The sequence below is a fragment of the Hyperolius riggenbachi genome, chromosome 4 (assembly GCF_040937935.1).
Source record: "Hyperolius riggenbachi isolate aHypRig1 chromosome 4, aHypRig1.pri, whole genome shotgun sequence".
Taxonomy (NCBI): Eukaryota; Metazoa; Chordata; class Amphibia; order Anura; family Hyperoliidae; genus Hyperolius; species Hyperolius riggenbachi.
Window position 1 is genome coordinate 66,538,059 of NC_090649.1, and position 15,991 is coordinate 66,554,049.

Consider the following 15,991-nt stretch of genomic DNA (forward strand, 5'->3'; position numbering starts at 1 on the left):
GAGTTATTTTTCTCACTAAATAATAAAAACCATCATTTAAAACTGCATTTTGTGTTTAATTATGTTATCTTTGACTAATAGTTAATGTTTTTTGATGAGCAGAAACATTTAAGTGTGACAAACATGCAAAAGAATAAAAAATCAGGAAGGGGGCAAATAGTTTTTCACACCACTGTATTTTCTTAATAATATTCTCAGCTTTTGGTGTCTGTTACAGTTTGTCTGTCTGTGTTTCAGGTGAAAGCCAACAGAGACAGCGCCGCTGCAGAGCGATGCCTGGCCGCCATCACCGATTGTGCTGCTACGGGCAACGGCAACATCCTGGGGCTGGCGGTAGAAGCTGCCCGTGCAAGGTAGTGTACACTTCCCACCAATCACTTGGAAAGGTCACATGACTGCTATACATGGACTGAGGAGTTCATCAGCTAAAATCCAGAAAGCAACACAAACCTATTCACAAACAGTTAGCCATTTCAGTCCGTGGGGATTCTTCACCTTATGCATCAGAGCAATTTTCACCTCCCATTCATTCGCTAATAACTTTATCACTACTTATCACAATTTATTGATCTATATCTGTTTTTTTCCGCCACTAATTAGGCTTTCTTTGGGTGGTACATTTTGCTAAGAGTTTTTTTTTTTTTTTTTATAAATGCATTTTAACAGGATTAATAAGAAAAAAAAATAGAAAAAAATCATTATTTCTCAGTTCTCAGTTTTCGTCCATTTTAGCTTTAAAATAATCCACACTACCATAATTAAAACCTATGTATTTTATTTGCCAGTTTGTCTCGGTTATGACACCATTTAAATTTAAATTTTGTCCCTATTACAATGTATGGCGCCAATATATTATTTGGAAATAAAGGTGCATTGTTTCCGTTTTGCGTCCAACACTATTTACAAGCTTATAATTTAAAAAAATGTTTGTAGTATACCCCCTTCAAATGCATATTTAAAAAGTTCAGACCCTTAGGTAACTATTTGTCTTTTATTTTATTATTGTAAAATAAAATGTTTCCATTAATTTTATTTGAGTTCAAAGGGATCCCGAGGGGATGCGAAATTTTTTCCAGGCAGAAAAACTGAAGTCTCTTGTAAGAGCACTTCGGTTTTTCTGCGGGGGACATGGATCGGTGATCGGGAACCATGTTCCCGTTCACTGATCCCAGGGCTACCGGTGGACACCACTGGGGCACGGGCCGCGATCGCGCGCTGAAGCGCGGCACCGCAGCAGAGCAGCCGTCTGGACGTGAGCTTCACGTCCGGGCAGCAGAAATGGACAATAGATTTAATATAAACATTGAATAAAAACTAGTTACCGTTGTGCGGGCAGTATATCTACTCCCCGCAGGGCTTCACTTATAGACCCAGGAGCATAGATATATGTACATTGCGCGCCGCTTGTGCACTCCCGCACACGTCCTAATCGCCGCCCATTAGTGCGCTGATTAATGAATGGGAACACTGTTCCCATTCGCCAATTAAAGTGCTTGCTGTGATCAATGATCACTGGCATTAATCAGATGCTATGGTCATTGACAAAGTGAAAGTAAACACACTTGTTACTGTTCACAGTACACAGGAATTTAAAGTGGGGGACATCTAGTGGCCAAATAGTAAAATGACACCTGCTTACATACAATTAAATAAAAATACATAAAGTCCCCCATTAATTAACCCCTTACCTCCCCCACTCTCCCATAGTTACCCCCCCCCCCCCCTAAAAAAAAGACATTTAAAAAAAATACATAAATAGTTACCTAAGGGACTCAACTTCTTTAATATGTATGTCATGAGGGTATATTACTTTTTTTTTAATAAGGGCTTGTAATTAGTGACCGACGCAAAACTGAGAAAACACACCTTTATTTCTACGCCTATATTTCCAAATAAAATAGTGTTGCCATACATTGTACTATTTTAACCATTTCAGCCCGTGGGTATATTTCACCCTATGAATCAGAGCAATTTTCATCTCCCATTCATTCGCCAATAAGTTTATCACTAATTATCACAATGAATTGATCTATATCTTGTTTTTTTTCCACCACCAATTAAGCTTTCTTTGGGTGATACATTTTGCTAAGAATAATTTTGTTGCTAAACGCATTTTCACAGGAATATTAAGAAAAAAAATGAAGAAAATTTCATTATTTCTCAGGTTTCGGCCATTATAGCTTTAAAATATCACATGCCACCATAATTAAAACCTATGTATTTTATTTGCCCATGTGTCCCGGTTATTACACCATTTAAATGATGTCCCTATCACAATGTATGGCGCCGATATTTTATTTGGAAATAAAGGTGCATTTTTTTCAGTTTTGCGTCCATCACTATTTACAAGCTTATAATTTAAAAAATGTTCGTAATATACCCTCTTCACATGCATATTAAAAAAAATTCAGACCCTTGGGTAACTTTGTTTTTTTATTGTATTTTTTTTTTCATAAAACATTTTATTTGGTTCATTTTTGGTGTGGGAGTTTAACTGTTATTTTTTAATGTAATGATGTGTGTTTTTCATAAAAAAATGTATGTAGATGTAGTTTTACTATTTGGCCATAATATGGTCACAGTCGCCCCCCGCCCCCCCAAAAAAATTTTTAGGCCTGGAAGTGAGCACTCTTGCATCCAGGAAGCATAAGGAGGACGGGAAACTGTTTTTGTTTTTTATTAGAAAGACGGCGGCACCTCAACTACTAATAGCTGAGCCCCGCTGCTGTTGGCCACTAACTTATGCTGATGTCTGGAGTTTTCCTAATGATATCCAAACTCTACTAGCTGCACCTTGCCACCTTTAGCCGCAGCTCTTCCTGCTCCATAGCTGTTTTTTTTTTTTATTGAGATCTAAGGCAGCACCTAATGTAGTCGATCTAAAGCACCCGGCGCTCTATAGCCGCAGATTTGTATTGCCGTGTCTTTAGAGGAGCCTAATGCAATGCTCAAGGGGATCTGTGCATAGCTCTACATAGCTTTGTACTGCATCAGGCACTAAAACTCTGGCCGCTCAAGTAATAAGATCAATATTGGACAAGAGTTGTGCTGAGGACTTGTTACAGCAGCTTCAGAATGGAGATTTAAAGCGAACCAAAACCAAAACCTTTTTATTAATTCAAAATATTGAGTTGCACCACTCTGACACATACAAAGATAAATAAACACTCCTTTAAGCCTATGAGCATTTCAGTGCATGCGTTTCACCCTTCTCTTTTCATAACTAGGGTTATACAGGTGGCAGCCATTACTTCTGAGCTTAGTAGGAGGTTTTAGATCATGGGTGTGTTTGTCATCAGCTACCTTCCCTCACAGGGGCGTCGTCTATGTGAAATCTCACAACAAGCTTAGATCACCTCTCCTGTGACATCATCAGTAGCCGCTTGAGTTTTTGTCTTTTATCTCCTCCACCAGTCTGCCAGATTCTGTCCCGGCAATATGAAAGGAAGGGAGGGGTTCCTCCAATAAATGTAAAATATTTTATATTTGCCATCATGCAGCTGAAAAAAAGCTGCTATTTTATTATTATAAGTTAGAAAATAGATTTTATTTCTGAAATCTTGTATTTTTAATTTGGGTCCACTTAAAGGGATTCCAAATACAGTAGATCCCCCCCCCCCCCCCCTTTGTCAGGGACTCAACCAATCAGCAGTCTCAACCATAGGCTGTAAGTGTGGGGAGCTATGGGGGTGTGCCTTGCTAATTTTACAGAGCAACAGGCAGTGTAAGCTGTCAGACTAAAGGTAGGGAAAAAAAAGAGCGCTCTCTAGTGCATTAACTATTTTAATGTAGCTTCATACGCTAGCGTATGAAGCTACATTAAAATAGTTAATGCACTAGAGAGCGCTCTTTTTTTTTCCCTACCTTTTTTCTGCCTACCAGCCATTTACTGTGGTCCCAGAGTAATCCAGGAGCAGCACTCAAAAGTGATTAACTGCAGACCTTGTGGAGGTTCAAGTTGGAGCGCAGTGGAAATTTTGTTTTGTGGTGTATTCTGTGTAAGCTGACAGACTAGACTGTGCTGCCATGCAATGCACTACTGTGTATGTTGCATTACTGCAAAGAAGCCCTAATATTGCAGTTACACCTTCTTCCATGCATGCAAGTGCCAGCCTACCCTTTGTTGAGTTCAAAGGTATCCCGAGGTGAGAGGGATATGGAGGGAATGTTTACTTCCTTTTAAATAATGCACATTGCCTGGCTGTCCTGCTGATCCTCAGCCTCTAATACTTTAAGCCATAGACCGTGAACAAGCATGCAGATCAGATGACTGACAAATCGGACAAGAATAGCCACATGCTTGTTTCAGGAGTATGATTTAGTCCCTACTGACCAGAAAGATCAGCAGGACTGCCAGGCAACTGGTATTGTTTAAATGGAAATAAATATGGCAGCCTCCATAGGTCTCACATCTCAGGTTCATTTTAAATCGGTAGCCCTTGACTTTCTGTAGCACTGACACTATAATTGAAGACGAGACAGTGGTGGAAGTGGCACACCTTACCCGTGGAGTGGGTGCATAGCCTGTAGGTGCTGAGCCCAAGCACCAAATACATATAGCCAAATGTAGATCCAGGCCAGCACAACGTTAAAGTTACAATAGTATTCTTTATTGCTATATCAATACATACAGGTTTGTGCTGATATAGCAATAAAGAAGACTATTGCAACTTGAACGGTGTGCTGGCCTGGATCTACATTTGACACTATGGGCTCGATTCACAAAGCAGTGATAACCCAGTTAAAGACTTTAGGCGTGATAACCATTTTATCATGCCTAAACTCAGTTTAGGCATGATAAGTTTAGAAGTGATAAGTTTAGATCGCAAAGTCCCGCGCGCAAAGCAGCGCCATTAAACTCTATGCGACGTTTCGTGCACCAGACTTTGCTAGCGCAAAACTTTTGATCAGCTGTGCACTGCGGTGCTAACCCAGTTGGTGCTATAGTTATCATGCCTAAACTTATCTCGCCTAAACTTATCATGCCTAAACTGAGTGATAAGGGGCATTTCACCAGCGTGCTAACAGTTTGCACCGCTTTGTGAATCAGGCCCTATAATTGGATACACCTCACAAGACAGCCAATGGACTGGCCCCATAAAGTGGTCTGAAACTCCGCATTTCTTCTTTGCTCTAAAGATTCCTTATAGCCTTAAACCTACTAGCACTTTTTTTTAGAACAGCATTGAAGTGAAACACAGCACTTTTCCCTGCACTGGAAAGCCCCTTCAGCTTATGATCTGCATCCAAAGAGGAGATAACAGTATCTTTTGTTTACATTCCTCAGTTGTTACATTCTTAGGTGAGCTGCAAACGAGCTCTCTGTGCTTCTAGCATGCACACAGTTCAGAACAGCTCACTAGAAGATTTTAATATACAATAAAAAGGAGCTTGAATAAAATGCAATGGCAGCTTTCAGAGCAGATACACCGTACTTTGGGAACTTTTAATTTAAACAGACCATATTACTTGTGCACAAAAGCAAATATGGTAACTGGATGGGTAAAAGTAGGAAAACACATTTTTATTGAATGTTATGTCAGAATTTCAGACTGCTTTTAAAATTAATAACAGAAAAATGTTCTTAGTATTTTCATCCTGTTTATTTACGTACAATAATGATTTGAAGTTTTAATACTCCTACATCTTCAAGGAATTATTTTGCTTATCCATCCCTTTGGATCTAATTTGGTTCTCTAAGTCTCTATTATTAGTATTTTTGGATTATTAGTTTATCCAGAACACTCGCTGGAGACTCACGCTAACATCTCTGTGTTCATGTACTGTCTTGTAAGTAAAGCTTTGTTCTAGAGACAGATGTACTGTACATTACAAAAAATAACAGAAAATAGAATGGACCACAAGTCACTATTAGTGTGTACAACGCAGGTCAGATCTATCAGACCCACATAAAGGGGAAAGTATTAGAACTACTGTTGTTACATCACAAGCAGTTCATGAAGGTCTCTCAAAACAATCAACAGATGTCACTCAATGTCATTCCAATTACTCTGCTGTGCTGGAAATGACAAGGGGTCACCAGGCTGGGTCAGATGCAGCATATTATTTCGGTCTTGGGTCTATTTTTGCCTGATGTCACTCAGGGCTGTGGAGTCGATAGAAAAATCATGCAACTCCGACTCCTCGTTTTGTGAAACCACCGACATCCTGGAACCCAAGAATTTCTCCGACTCCTCGACTTAGGCCTCACAGCCCTGGTTTCACTGTTGTCCAAACACCATAGGCAGAAGATGCACAGCGGGAAAACCATAGCAACTGGACTCTGTGCAAAAATTCCTATAGCGCTATACGCTCGGTGGCCCGTCCTCTTCACTCCTACTGCTGCTGCTGCATCCTTGTACGGCTCCCGAAGTGTCACCTGACCTGCATGGTGTCATATGCGCATATCGGGAGCCGTACAGCACGGATGGAGCAAAGGAGCAGGAAGCGAAGAGAACCGCCACCCGGACTTCTTGTAAGTTGTGTCTGCTGCGCGAAATTACACATAACAGGCAATCCCCACCTGTGGCGGATCCTGGGGACTTTACTTGTACCCCTGTGATACTGAGCTCTCATCCAACGCTCTAACTAATTAGCGTCAAACCGTCACATTAAAATGTCCTGCTGGAGCCTGTTAATGGCTCCAGGACATTTTAATGTGTCGCTCGCCGACCCCCCCCCCCCCCTTCCCCCGCCAAACGCTCCCCTAACCAAATGCCTGGAATAAATGGACATGACCCAGATCAGGGGCCATGTCCAGTCATAATGACAGGAAGTAGTAAAAAAAAAAAAAGTGCCACTTCCTGGAAATCTGGATAGTGTTTCTTGTGCCATCTAGTGGTGAAAAGTGAAATTACACACACAATCAATATTTACAGTAATTAAAAATTTATAAAATTAATCCCAAAGGCCCCCCTCCTCTATGTGGCTGCAGTAGTGTCTGAAGAACACCAGAAACAAGCATGCTGCTAATCTAATCCCTCTCACTTCAGTTGTCCTTTAAAGCATTGGATGAAAGCTCAGTATCAAAGGGGTACAGCAAAGTCCTTTAAAACATTAGTGTGATTGACTCTAAACATTCAGCACAGGAGCCTTATAGCAAAAAGCAATAAGGCGCAACTGCAATTTTAGGTCTTGTTCACAGTAACAGGACATTTGTAGCCATGCATTGCATGACAGCACGGTCCAGTCGACCAGCTAGACTTCTCAAGCCCACCATACTGCATGTGTGTGAAGAGACTTATTTAGAATAATGGTGTAAGGGGCCCCTGCGTCAGGTCTTTATTATTATTTCATATTTATATCGCAGTGACATCTTCCGCAGCACTGTACAGAGTATATTGTCTTGTCACTAACTGTCCCCTCAGAGGGGCTCACAATCTGATCCTTACTATAGTCCATTGTAGTCTAGGGACAATTTTTGGGGAGAAGCCAGTTAACTTATCTGTATGTTTGTGGGAGGAAATCATAGTGCCTGAAGGAAACCCATACAGACTCGTGGAGAGCCTACAAACTGTGTGCAGAAAGTGCGCTGGAGGGATTCCAAACTGAGACCCGGTGCTGCAAGGCAAGCCATTGCTACAGTAACACGTGTCACGGTAACGCTCGTTAGTAATGTATGTTACCGTAACAACGTCATGCTACTCTAGTACCGTAGCTCATCCTAATCACGGTACTTGCAGGCGGAAGTTAGAGTAATATTGCCGTGTGCTATGTGAGCACGGTAATATTACCGATGTTAAGAGAATCAACCCCCTGTCACATGACTCTTCAGAATTACTTTAGAGTAGTACTGTAATGAAAAAAAACTGGCATCTGGCCCATCCTAGTGACCCCTTGTCACTGCTGTTTCAGCAGATTAATCGGAATGACATTGAGTGACGTCTGTTGATTGTTTTGAGAGACTTTCATGAACTGCTTGTGATGTAACTGTAATTCTAATACTTTCCCTTTTATGTTAGTCTGCTCGATCTGACCTGCATTGTACACAATAATTGTAGTGACTTTCAGTCCATTGTATTCAGTTTTTCAGCCATAAAATCTGCATTTCAAGCATTCCAATATAATCATAAATGTTTCTGCTGTAATGGATCTTATCTCAGTGGCTTCAAGGGCATAAGAGAGATCATTTGTATGGTTGCTCTCTTAAAGCTGAATTGTCGCAAATACCTTCTGGTTTAAGAAGGCAAACTACACTTCTCAGCCAGCTTGGCTCTATTCTTTTACATTGCTGCAGAGAAGAAAGCTTGTTATCCCCCCTCCCACATTTCTGCTCCTCACTGATTGGCTGAGGGCAGTTCAGGGTGACTGGAAGCTGAGAAGGGAAAATACACCCCACTCGTTTGCAGAAGCTGCTGAAATATGATCTGTGCTTTGCTCACATGTATTTACAAAGCAAGCTAGATATGACAGTGCAGTTTTGGTACCGCATTCAGTGGGGAGGAGGGTTTGCAATGCATACACAATTTCAGGCAGGAGAAAAAAAATGAGTAAGGGCCCATTCACACTAGAGCGTTTTGCCGGCGATTTCGGGTAATAAAAGTCTATGGGCCCGTTCTCATTTGGGCGATTTGCGCTAATCGCCGCAAATTGCCCAAAAACGCTAAATGCAAACACGTAGCCTACACAATTTTCAGGTGATTTCCCGGCGATCGCGTTTTAGTGCTATAGAAGCGCAAAACGCTATCGCTAAAAAATCGCCAGGTGTGAAAAACGCCAGAGCAAAAACCGCTAGCAAAATCGCTAACGTTTTGCGATCAGCAAGTGTGAATGGGCCCTCCTAAGAGAGAATGACATAAGGATTGGCTTCAGTCAAAGGCAGTGAAGATGGAAAATGCCTGGAACAGTTTTTTATTATTATTTTATAAAATTCCCTGAAATAAAAATGTGGACAGCACAATAGGTATGTCATGCAAGTAGAACAAGTATTTATCTATTTATATATGTCTTTTTATTTTTCCTGGGATAGTATGACTCTGCCTGCTGTCTCTAGAACAAAGCTTTGCTTACAAGATGTTTGCGGAGATGAGTGTTGTGGATAAACTAATAATCCGAAAACACTAAGAATAGAGAGTGACTTAGTGAACTAAATTTGATCCAAAGGGATGGATAAGCAAAACAATTCCTTGAAGAATATTAACCACTTTACCCCCGCGCGTACGTATTTCTCCGCCCCTTTTTCCATCCTTTAACAACCAGGGACGGAGAAATACGTACTTTCCGCGTTCCCGACGCTGTCCGCGCTCCCACTCGTAAACACGCCGCCCGCCGCTAGTAAACACGCCGCCGCCCGCTCGCCCAGAGATCAATGAACGGGAAAATCCATTCCCGTTCGTTGATCTAAGCCCCGCAATGATCCGCTGCTCTCCTATGGGCAGCGCGATCATTGTGAGAAAAAACTCACGTGTCCAGCCTCCTAATACTTCCTCCAAGAGTCCGGAAGGAAGCTTGGAGGTCGCATTAAAACAAAAAGTTACTGTGGCCATCTTGTGGCCAAATAGTAAACTACACCCTACACATTTTTCACATACAAATAAATGACTTTTACACATAAAATTAACTCATTACCTCCCACACTCCCCATTTTTTTTTTTTTTTTTTTGTAATTAAAAAAAAATTAAAAAATTTACAATTAAAAAAAATACATAAATAGTTACCTTAGGGACTGAACTTTTTAAATATTTATGTCAAGAGGGTATAACACTGTTACTTTATAAACTATGGGCTTGTAATTAGGGATGGACGCAAAAATGAAAAAAATGCACCTTTATTTCCAAATAAAATATTGGCGGCAAACATTGTGATAGGGACATAATTTAAATGGTTTTATAACCGGGACAAAAGGGCAAATACATTTCATGGGTTTTAATTACAGTAGCATGCATTATTTAAAAACTATAATGGCCGAAAACTGAAAAATAATTATTTTTTTCCCCACATTTTTCCTATTTTCCCATTAAAACACATTTAGAAAAAAATAATTCTTGGCATAATGTCCCACCTAAAGAAAGCCTAATTGGTGGCGGAAAAAACAAGATATAGTTCATTTCATTGCGATAAGTAATGATCAAGTTATAGGGGAATGAATGGAAGGAGCGCTGAAAGGTGAAAATTGCTCTGGTGCTCAGGGGGTAAAACCCCTCAGTGGTGAAGTGGTTAAAACTTCAAATCTTTATTGCACATAAATAAACAGGATAAAAGTCTTGAAGTATAGCAGAGCTATAATAAAGTAAATATTTTATACATACCTGGGGCTTCCTCCAGTTCCATAAGCTCGGATCGCTCCCACGCCGCCGTCCTCGGTCTTCTCCCTCTTCTGTACCGGGTCATCGCACTTCCGTCAGTCAGCGCCAGTCTACGCAGGAGAAGTGCGCCATCTACGTATCTCTCCAGCGGCTGCTAGAGAGATACGCAAAGAGAGCACTTCTCTTTCGACAGACTGGCCCCGACTGGCTGAAGTGACGGGACTCGGTACAGAAGAAGGAGAAGACCGAGGACGGCGGCGTGGGAGCGATCCGAGCTTATGGGACTGGAGGAAGCCCCAGGTATGCATAATATATTTATTATAGCTCTGGTACACTTTACGAACATTTTTTTTATTAGTTTGGAATAAATTCATAGCCAGTTTGGCTGTCTTGTGAGGTGTACCCAGTTATGGCATCAGTGCTACATAACTGCAAGGGCTACTGGCTAAAGATGCCTATTAACGGTACAAGTTTTTTTGTTTTTTCTTCAGATGCGATCTTTCTACACAGTTTTTACGTTCGAACGTCATCAGAGGGTAACTATCGATTGTTCCCATAAACAGGTCGATTAGGACATATTCTCTGTTCCTATTCGATTGTAAAATCCAACATTCCGATTGTCTACATATTGTGATCCAAACGACCATAGAATCATTATACATCGATTTTCCCCACACACTGCTCGGTTTTCATAAAAATTGCATTAACAGAGTGTATCTGATGAAACAAAATGTACTGTTAATGGGTACCTTTAAAGAGGATTGAACTTCATCCCAATCAGTAGCCAACAGCCTCTTTCCCACAAGAAATCTTTACCTTTTCTGTAATAGATCATCAGGGATGTCCGTATGGCCGATATTTTGGTGAAACCCCTCCCACAGGGTGATGTCAGGACCATGGCAATACAAAAATCTAGTGCTCTGTACAATCAGCAGACTTCTGCAATAACTGGTGGAAAAAATGTGTAAATCTGAATGGTGACTACGTAGAGGGAGAAGATTGAACTACAAATCAAAAGAAAGTTTGCGTTGATTTTTTTTAAAGGTGATAATGAAACTGTTACAATCCCCCCCGGTACATGTACTGATATTGTCAGGAATGTGAGAAATAATTCCCCCATAACATTAAATTCTGTACTGTCTCTATGTCATAGCAAACCCAACACCCAATAATGCTCCTTTCCTCAACCTCATCACCCCCTTGTAAATCATTATTTTCCCTGCAGTCTTCCCTCTATGTAACTTTCTACTTGCATACTATTCTTATTATTTATGTAGCACTAGCATCTTCCGTAGCGCTGTACAGAGTACCGAACGGACAGTAATGGGAACCATAGCTACATGAAAAGCTGAACACACAATACAATCCGCAACACAACTAAAAAAAATACATAGACAGCTGCACTCCATTTCCAGACACTTCCTCCTTCACAGGGGAGGTTCTGGCTGTAAAGCCAGAAGTGTTGCGAGGATGGATGACAGTGTGCAGCGCAGCAGCAAGAGGTAACATTCAGGTAAATTATCCCTCTGTGCATGCATATACAGTTTTGATTCTTGCTTAAAGCTGACCCAACCCAAATATTTTTTTAATTCAAAATATTTAGTTGCACCACTCTGATACATACAAAGATAAATAAACACCCCTTCAAGCCTATGAGCATTTCACCCTTCTCTTTTCATAACTAGGGTTATACAGGTGGCAGCCATTACTTCTGAGATTAGTAGGAGGTTTTAGATCATGAGTGTGTTTATCATCAGCTACCCTCCCTCACAGGGGCGTCGTCTCTGTGAAATCTCACACAAGCTAAGATCACCTCCCCTGTGACATCATCAGTAGCAGCCTGTGTTTTGTTTTTTATCTCCTCCACCAGTCTGCCGGATACTGTCCCGGCAATATGAAAGGAAGGGAGGGGTTCTTCCAATAAATGTAAAATATTTTAAATTTGTCATCATGCAGCTGAAAAAAGGCTGCTATTTATTAATATAAGTTAGAAAATAGATTTTATTTCTGAAATCTTGTATTTTTAGTTTGGGTCCACTTTAACTGCTTGCTCATTCTAATTCACTATATATTCATGTCAGCGCAAAATAAAATGGATTCCAAACTACAAAAGCTACCAATGTGTTTTTTTGCCCACCCCCAAGACAAATCCACACTTCACAAATATAGGGCAGACTTCTGTTATGGAGCACCCCTGATGGAGTAATAGTAAAACCAATAAGATGGAGAGGAGGCAGCTTTTACCCTGTGACAGATGTCTGGTTATTTATCTGGATCCATTCTTTTGAAATGCTGCAAGTATATTTTTTTTTTATGTATTGTGGACCCAATACACATAAAAGTGCAAAAAAAAATGCACAGCAACTGAAATAGAGAGCACACAACAGTTCTTCAGGTAAAATTTGTGCGTTTTGTGTGCTTTCACTGTAAACTAGTCCTTATTAGTGTGCTTGGAGTTTAGCTGTAGAAGGTAATGGCCTGTTATTGTAATCCCAGAACAGGTTGCTTTCTGCTCTTTATACCTACTCCTATCAAGACAATTAATTTAGAGGCAGCACAGCGCCCAGAATTTGGGCGGGAATAATAATGGGAATTACAGCTATAGCAATGCTCACTGACTAATTTGGGCGTCGGCAATAGCGGGAGCCTAAATTGCAAAAACAAAAAAAGGCCTAATTCTGGCGCCGGCCGGAGCAAAATTACATAAGTAGATTAAAATGCTGTGGTCCGTAGGGGAATAGATTATAAAATAGGCAGGAGTATAGTTAGAGCAGGGCAAGTTGTCCTTCGGCTTCACCTTGCCACCAAATTTACCCCGTGCGGTTTTTGAATGTATGCTCACCTTTTCTCTCCCTATTGAAGACTCTTTTCTTGTCCTCCAGGTGCACAGTGGGAGAAATCACAGATGCCATGAAGAAGGTGTTTGGTGAACACAAGGCCAGTGACCGGATGGTGAGCGGAGCCTACCGCCAGGAGTACGGGGAAAGCGAAGAAATCGCCTGCACCCTCAAGAGGTACAAAATTATACAAAATATCCCAGCAATGTCTGCTAGGGCCCCCTTCCACTAGTATATTACATTTTGCATGCGGTTTTCCATATGTGAATTTTTGTGTTATTTTTATGCACATTTTTGCATGTGTCCACCGGGCGGATCGCTCAGAAACAGCCTTATCAGTCCGCTGACAGACTGTACACACGCCAGACTGTCTGCTGAAAACCCGCCCAGCGGGAGGTGATGAAGGACCCGTCGTTTCCTTTAGTACGGCATGTGTACGGGCCTTTACAGGTGAAAGTCGAAAAATTAGAATATCATGCAAAAGTCTATTTATTTCAGTAATCCAACTTAAAAGGTGAACCTAATATATTAAATAGGAACCCTTTGCAGACATGATGGAATCTGGGCTGATTAGGGCCGGCGCATCCATAGAAGCAAAGAGGGCAGTTGTCCCAGAGCCTGTAGGGGGCCCCGAAGCTGTCCCTTCCCCCTCCCCAACTGTAGAAGTCCAGAGCATAGTGTACTGCCTCCTGTGTCCTACCTGGATTAGATATGACTCTTCTATGTCTGCATTTGTAGGGTGAAAGAGAAGGGGAATAATGGGGACCCCAGCAATGCTCTTGGGGACATATGATGGGCACCTAATGATATTGTGTGACTGGGGGGGGGGGGGGGGGAATGGGGCCTGGCAGCCAGCTAGGGAGCCCAGGATGGTGAATTTGCTGTGGAGGGGTGGGGCTGTGCTAGGTGGGCCTCAAGTTACTTGGGGACACATTGTAGCTGTAACCAGCCCTGGTGCTGATTGTAGCGGTCCACGCTCACAAAGCCGCATACATTTGCACACAGAATTTCACAATACTGCATTAGCTCAGAATTATAAAATCTTATTGACTATCCCTAATCCTGAGTATAACAGTGGCTGGCTTATGCGTATTCTCACTGTATTCAGGGATGTCACATGTAGCCAAGGCTACTGATTTATAGTCTTATACCTGTATGTTTATCTCTCCCTAGAGTGCAAAGTTTCATAGACCGCGAGGGGCGGAGACCCCGTCTGCTGGTGGCAAAAATGGGGCAAGATGGCCATGACCGAGGGGCAAAGGTCATCGCTACAGGGTTCGCTGACCTGGGCTTCGATGTGGACATTGGCCCTCTATTCCAGGTGAGATCTGGGCATCAGTGACTATGAATATAAATTAATGGATAAAAAAGAAATTACAAAAAAAATACTGAAAGTAAGTGAAATAAGTGATAACTCCCACTCTATCTTTAAAGCAAACTTGAAGCAAAAATAAACTTATGAGATAATAAATTGTATGTGTAGTACAGCTAAGAAATAGGACATAGGTAGGAAAAAAAGTCTCATATTATTTTCCAGTACAAAAAGAGTTAAAAAAACTTCAGTTGTTTTTTTTATGCAAAAGAGCTTTTCTGTGCTCTCTGACCCAACTTAGGTCAAATACAGTCCTGTTTTCTGAAGCACTTAAAGGAGTACTGTATGGGGCAAAGGGGAAAAAAAGTTGAACTTACTTGGGTTGGCTTAATTGTCCCCCGCAGAAGTTCTGTGCCTGTGCAGCCACTCGCCAATGCTCCGGTCCCCGTCGCCGGTTCACTTCCGGAATTTGCGACTTTAAAGTTGCAAAACCACCACCTTACTGCACCTGCACGGCCTTGTCTTCTCTCTCACTGATGTCCCCAGGAACGTACTGCGCAGGCCGTACAGTACGCTCCCGATGACGTCAGCGGTAACAAGGAGAAGGCTGCACAGACGCAGTTGCACATTTCGGAAGTAAACCGGCGGCGGGGACCAGAGCATTGGTGAGTCGCTGCGCAGGCACAGAACATCTGTGTGTGTGGGGGGGGGGGGGAGAGGGCCATAAGAAGCCTCAGGTAAGTTCAACTTTTTCCCCTTTAAGTAGTCCTTTAAACAGCCAAGAAACAGCAAGAGACAGCTTGAAATAAGGTTTTACTGCAGGAGAGTTCAAAGGGTCATTATTTCTGCTTTGTTTTATAGTTTAAAAGACAGAGTGTGGTTTCTAATACATTTAGCCATAGATCCTGAACAAGCATATGCAGATCAGGTGTTTCTGACTTTATTGTCAGATCTGACAAGATTAGCTGCATGCTCATTTCAGGTTTGTGATTCAGACACTAGTACTGCTAGATTTGGTATTGCAGACATGGGTGTCAGTATTTGCACGTCTTGTTGGCTGACAGGCTGTCTGCAGAGCAATTTAAATGGCTGGGAGTGAGCATTTGCTTCTCCCGTCCTCTGCAATATTGTTCAAGCAGTGGAATCCCCAAAAGCCTGCTTGTCGGCATCTCGCCCATGCGCTTTAGCTGCATCCCTCAAGGCTTTCTTCGCTAATAGCCAGATCTGGTCTGCACTACTGCGCACAATAGCAGGTACCTGACTGGGCTTGGGTATTTCCCCTGGATGGAGCTATCGCGCATGTGCAGGGAAGCCAATGTTTGGGGGTTCCAGCTATGGAACAAGATTGTGGAGGAGGATATGGGGATCCTTTTTAGGCTCCAAAGGCTTCCCCCTCCTGATGAGAGTACCTATTGTTCTATCTCACAGGTTTACTTTAAAGGTGGTCACTAACGGTCCAATTTCTAGCGAAAAATCATTCCAGCGATCAGAAATTCTGATCGGATAGGTTGTAAATAATCTCCATTGGTGGACACCATCGATTATGAATGAGTGAAAAAAATGTCGTCCGAATGAATTTTCGTCGAACCAAAATTTGG

At 41.8% G+C, this 15,991-nt stretch overlaps 1 protein-coding gene across 2 annotated transcripts in view; it reads left to right on the forward strand.

Moving 5' to 3' along the window:
* The window catches only part of MMUT (methylmalonyl-CoA mutase), a 92,901-nt gene that overhangs the window by 65,712 nt on the left and 11,198 nt on the right, over nt 1–15,991 (forward strand). For both annotated transcript variants that reach the window (XM_068280147.1, XM_068280146.1), the window contains exons 9-11: nt 238–353; nt 13,127–13,258; nt 14,255–14,402. In XM_068280147.1, coding sequence (XP_068136248.1) covers nt 238–353; nt 13,127–13,258; nt 14,255–14,402 — 396 coding nt within the window. The remainder of the gene's footprint in view (nt 1–237; nt 354–13,126; nt 13,259–14,254; nt 14,403–15,991) is intronic.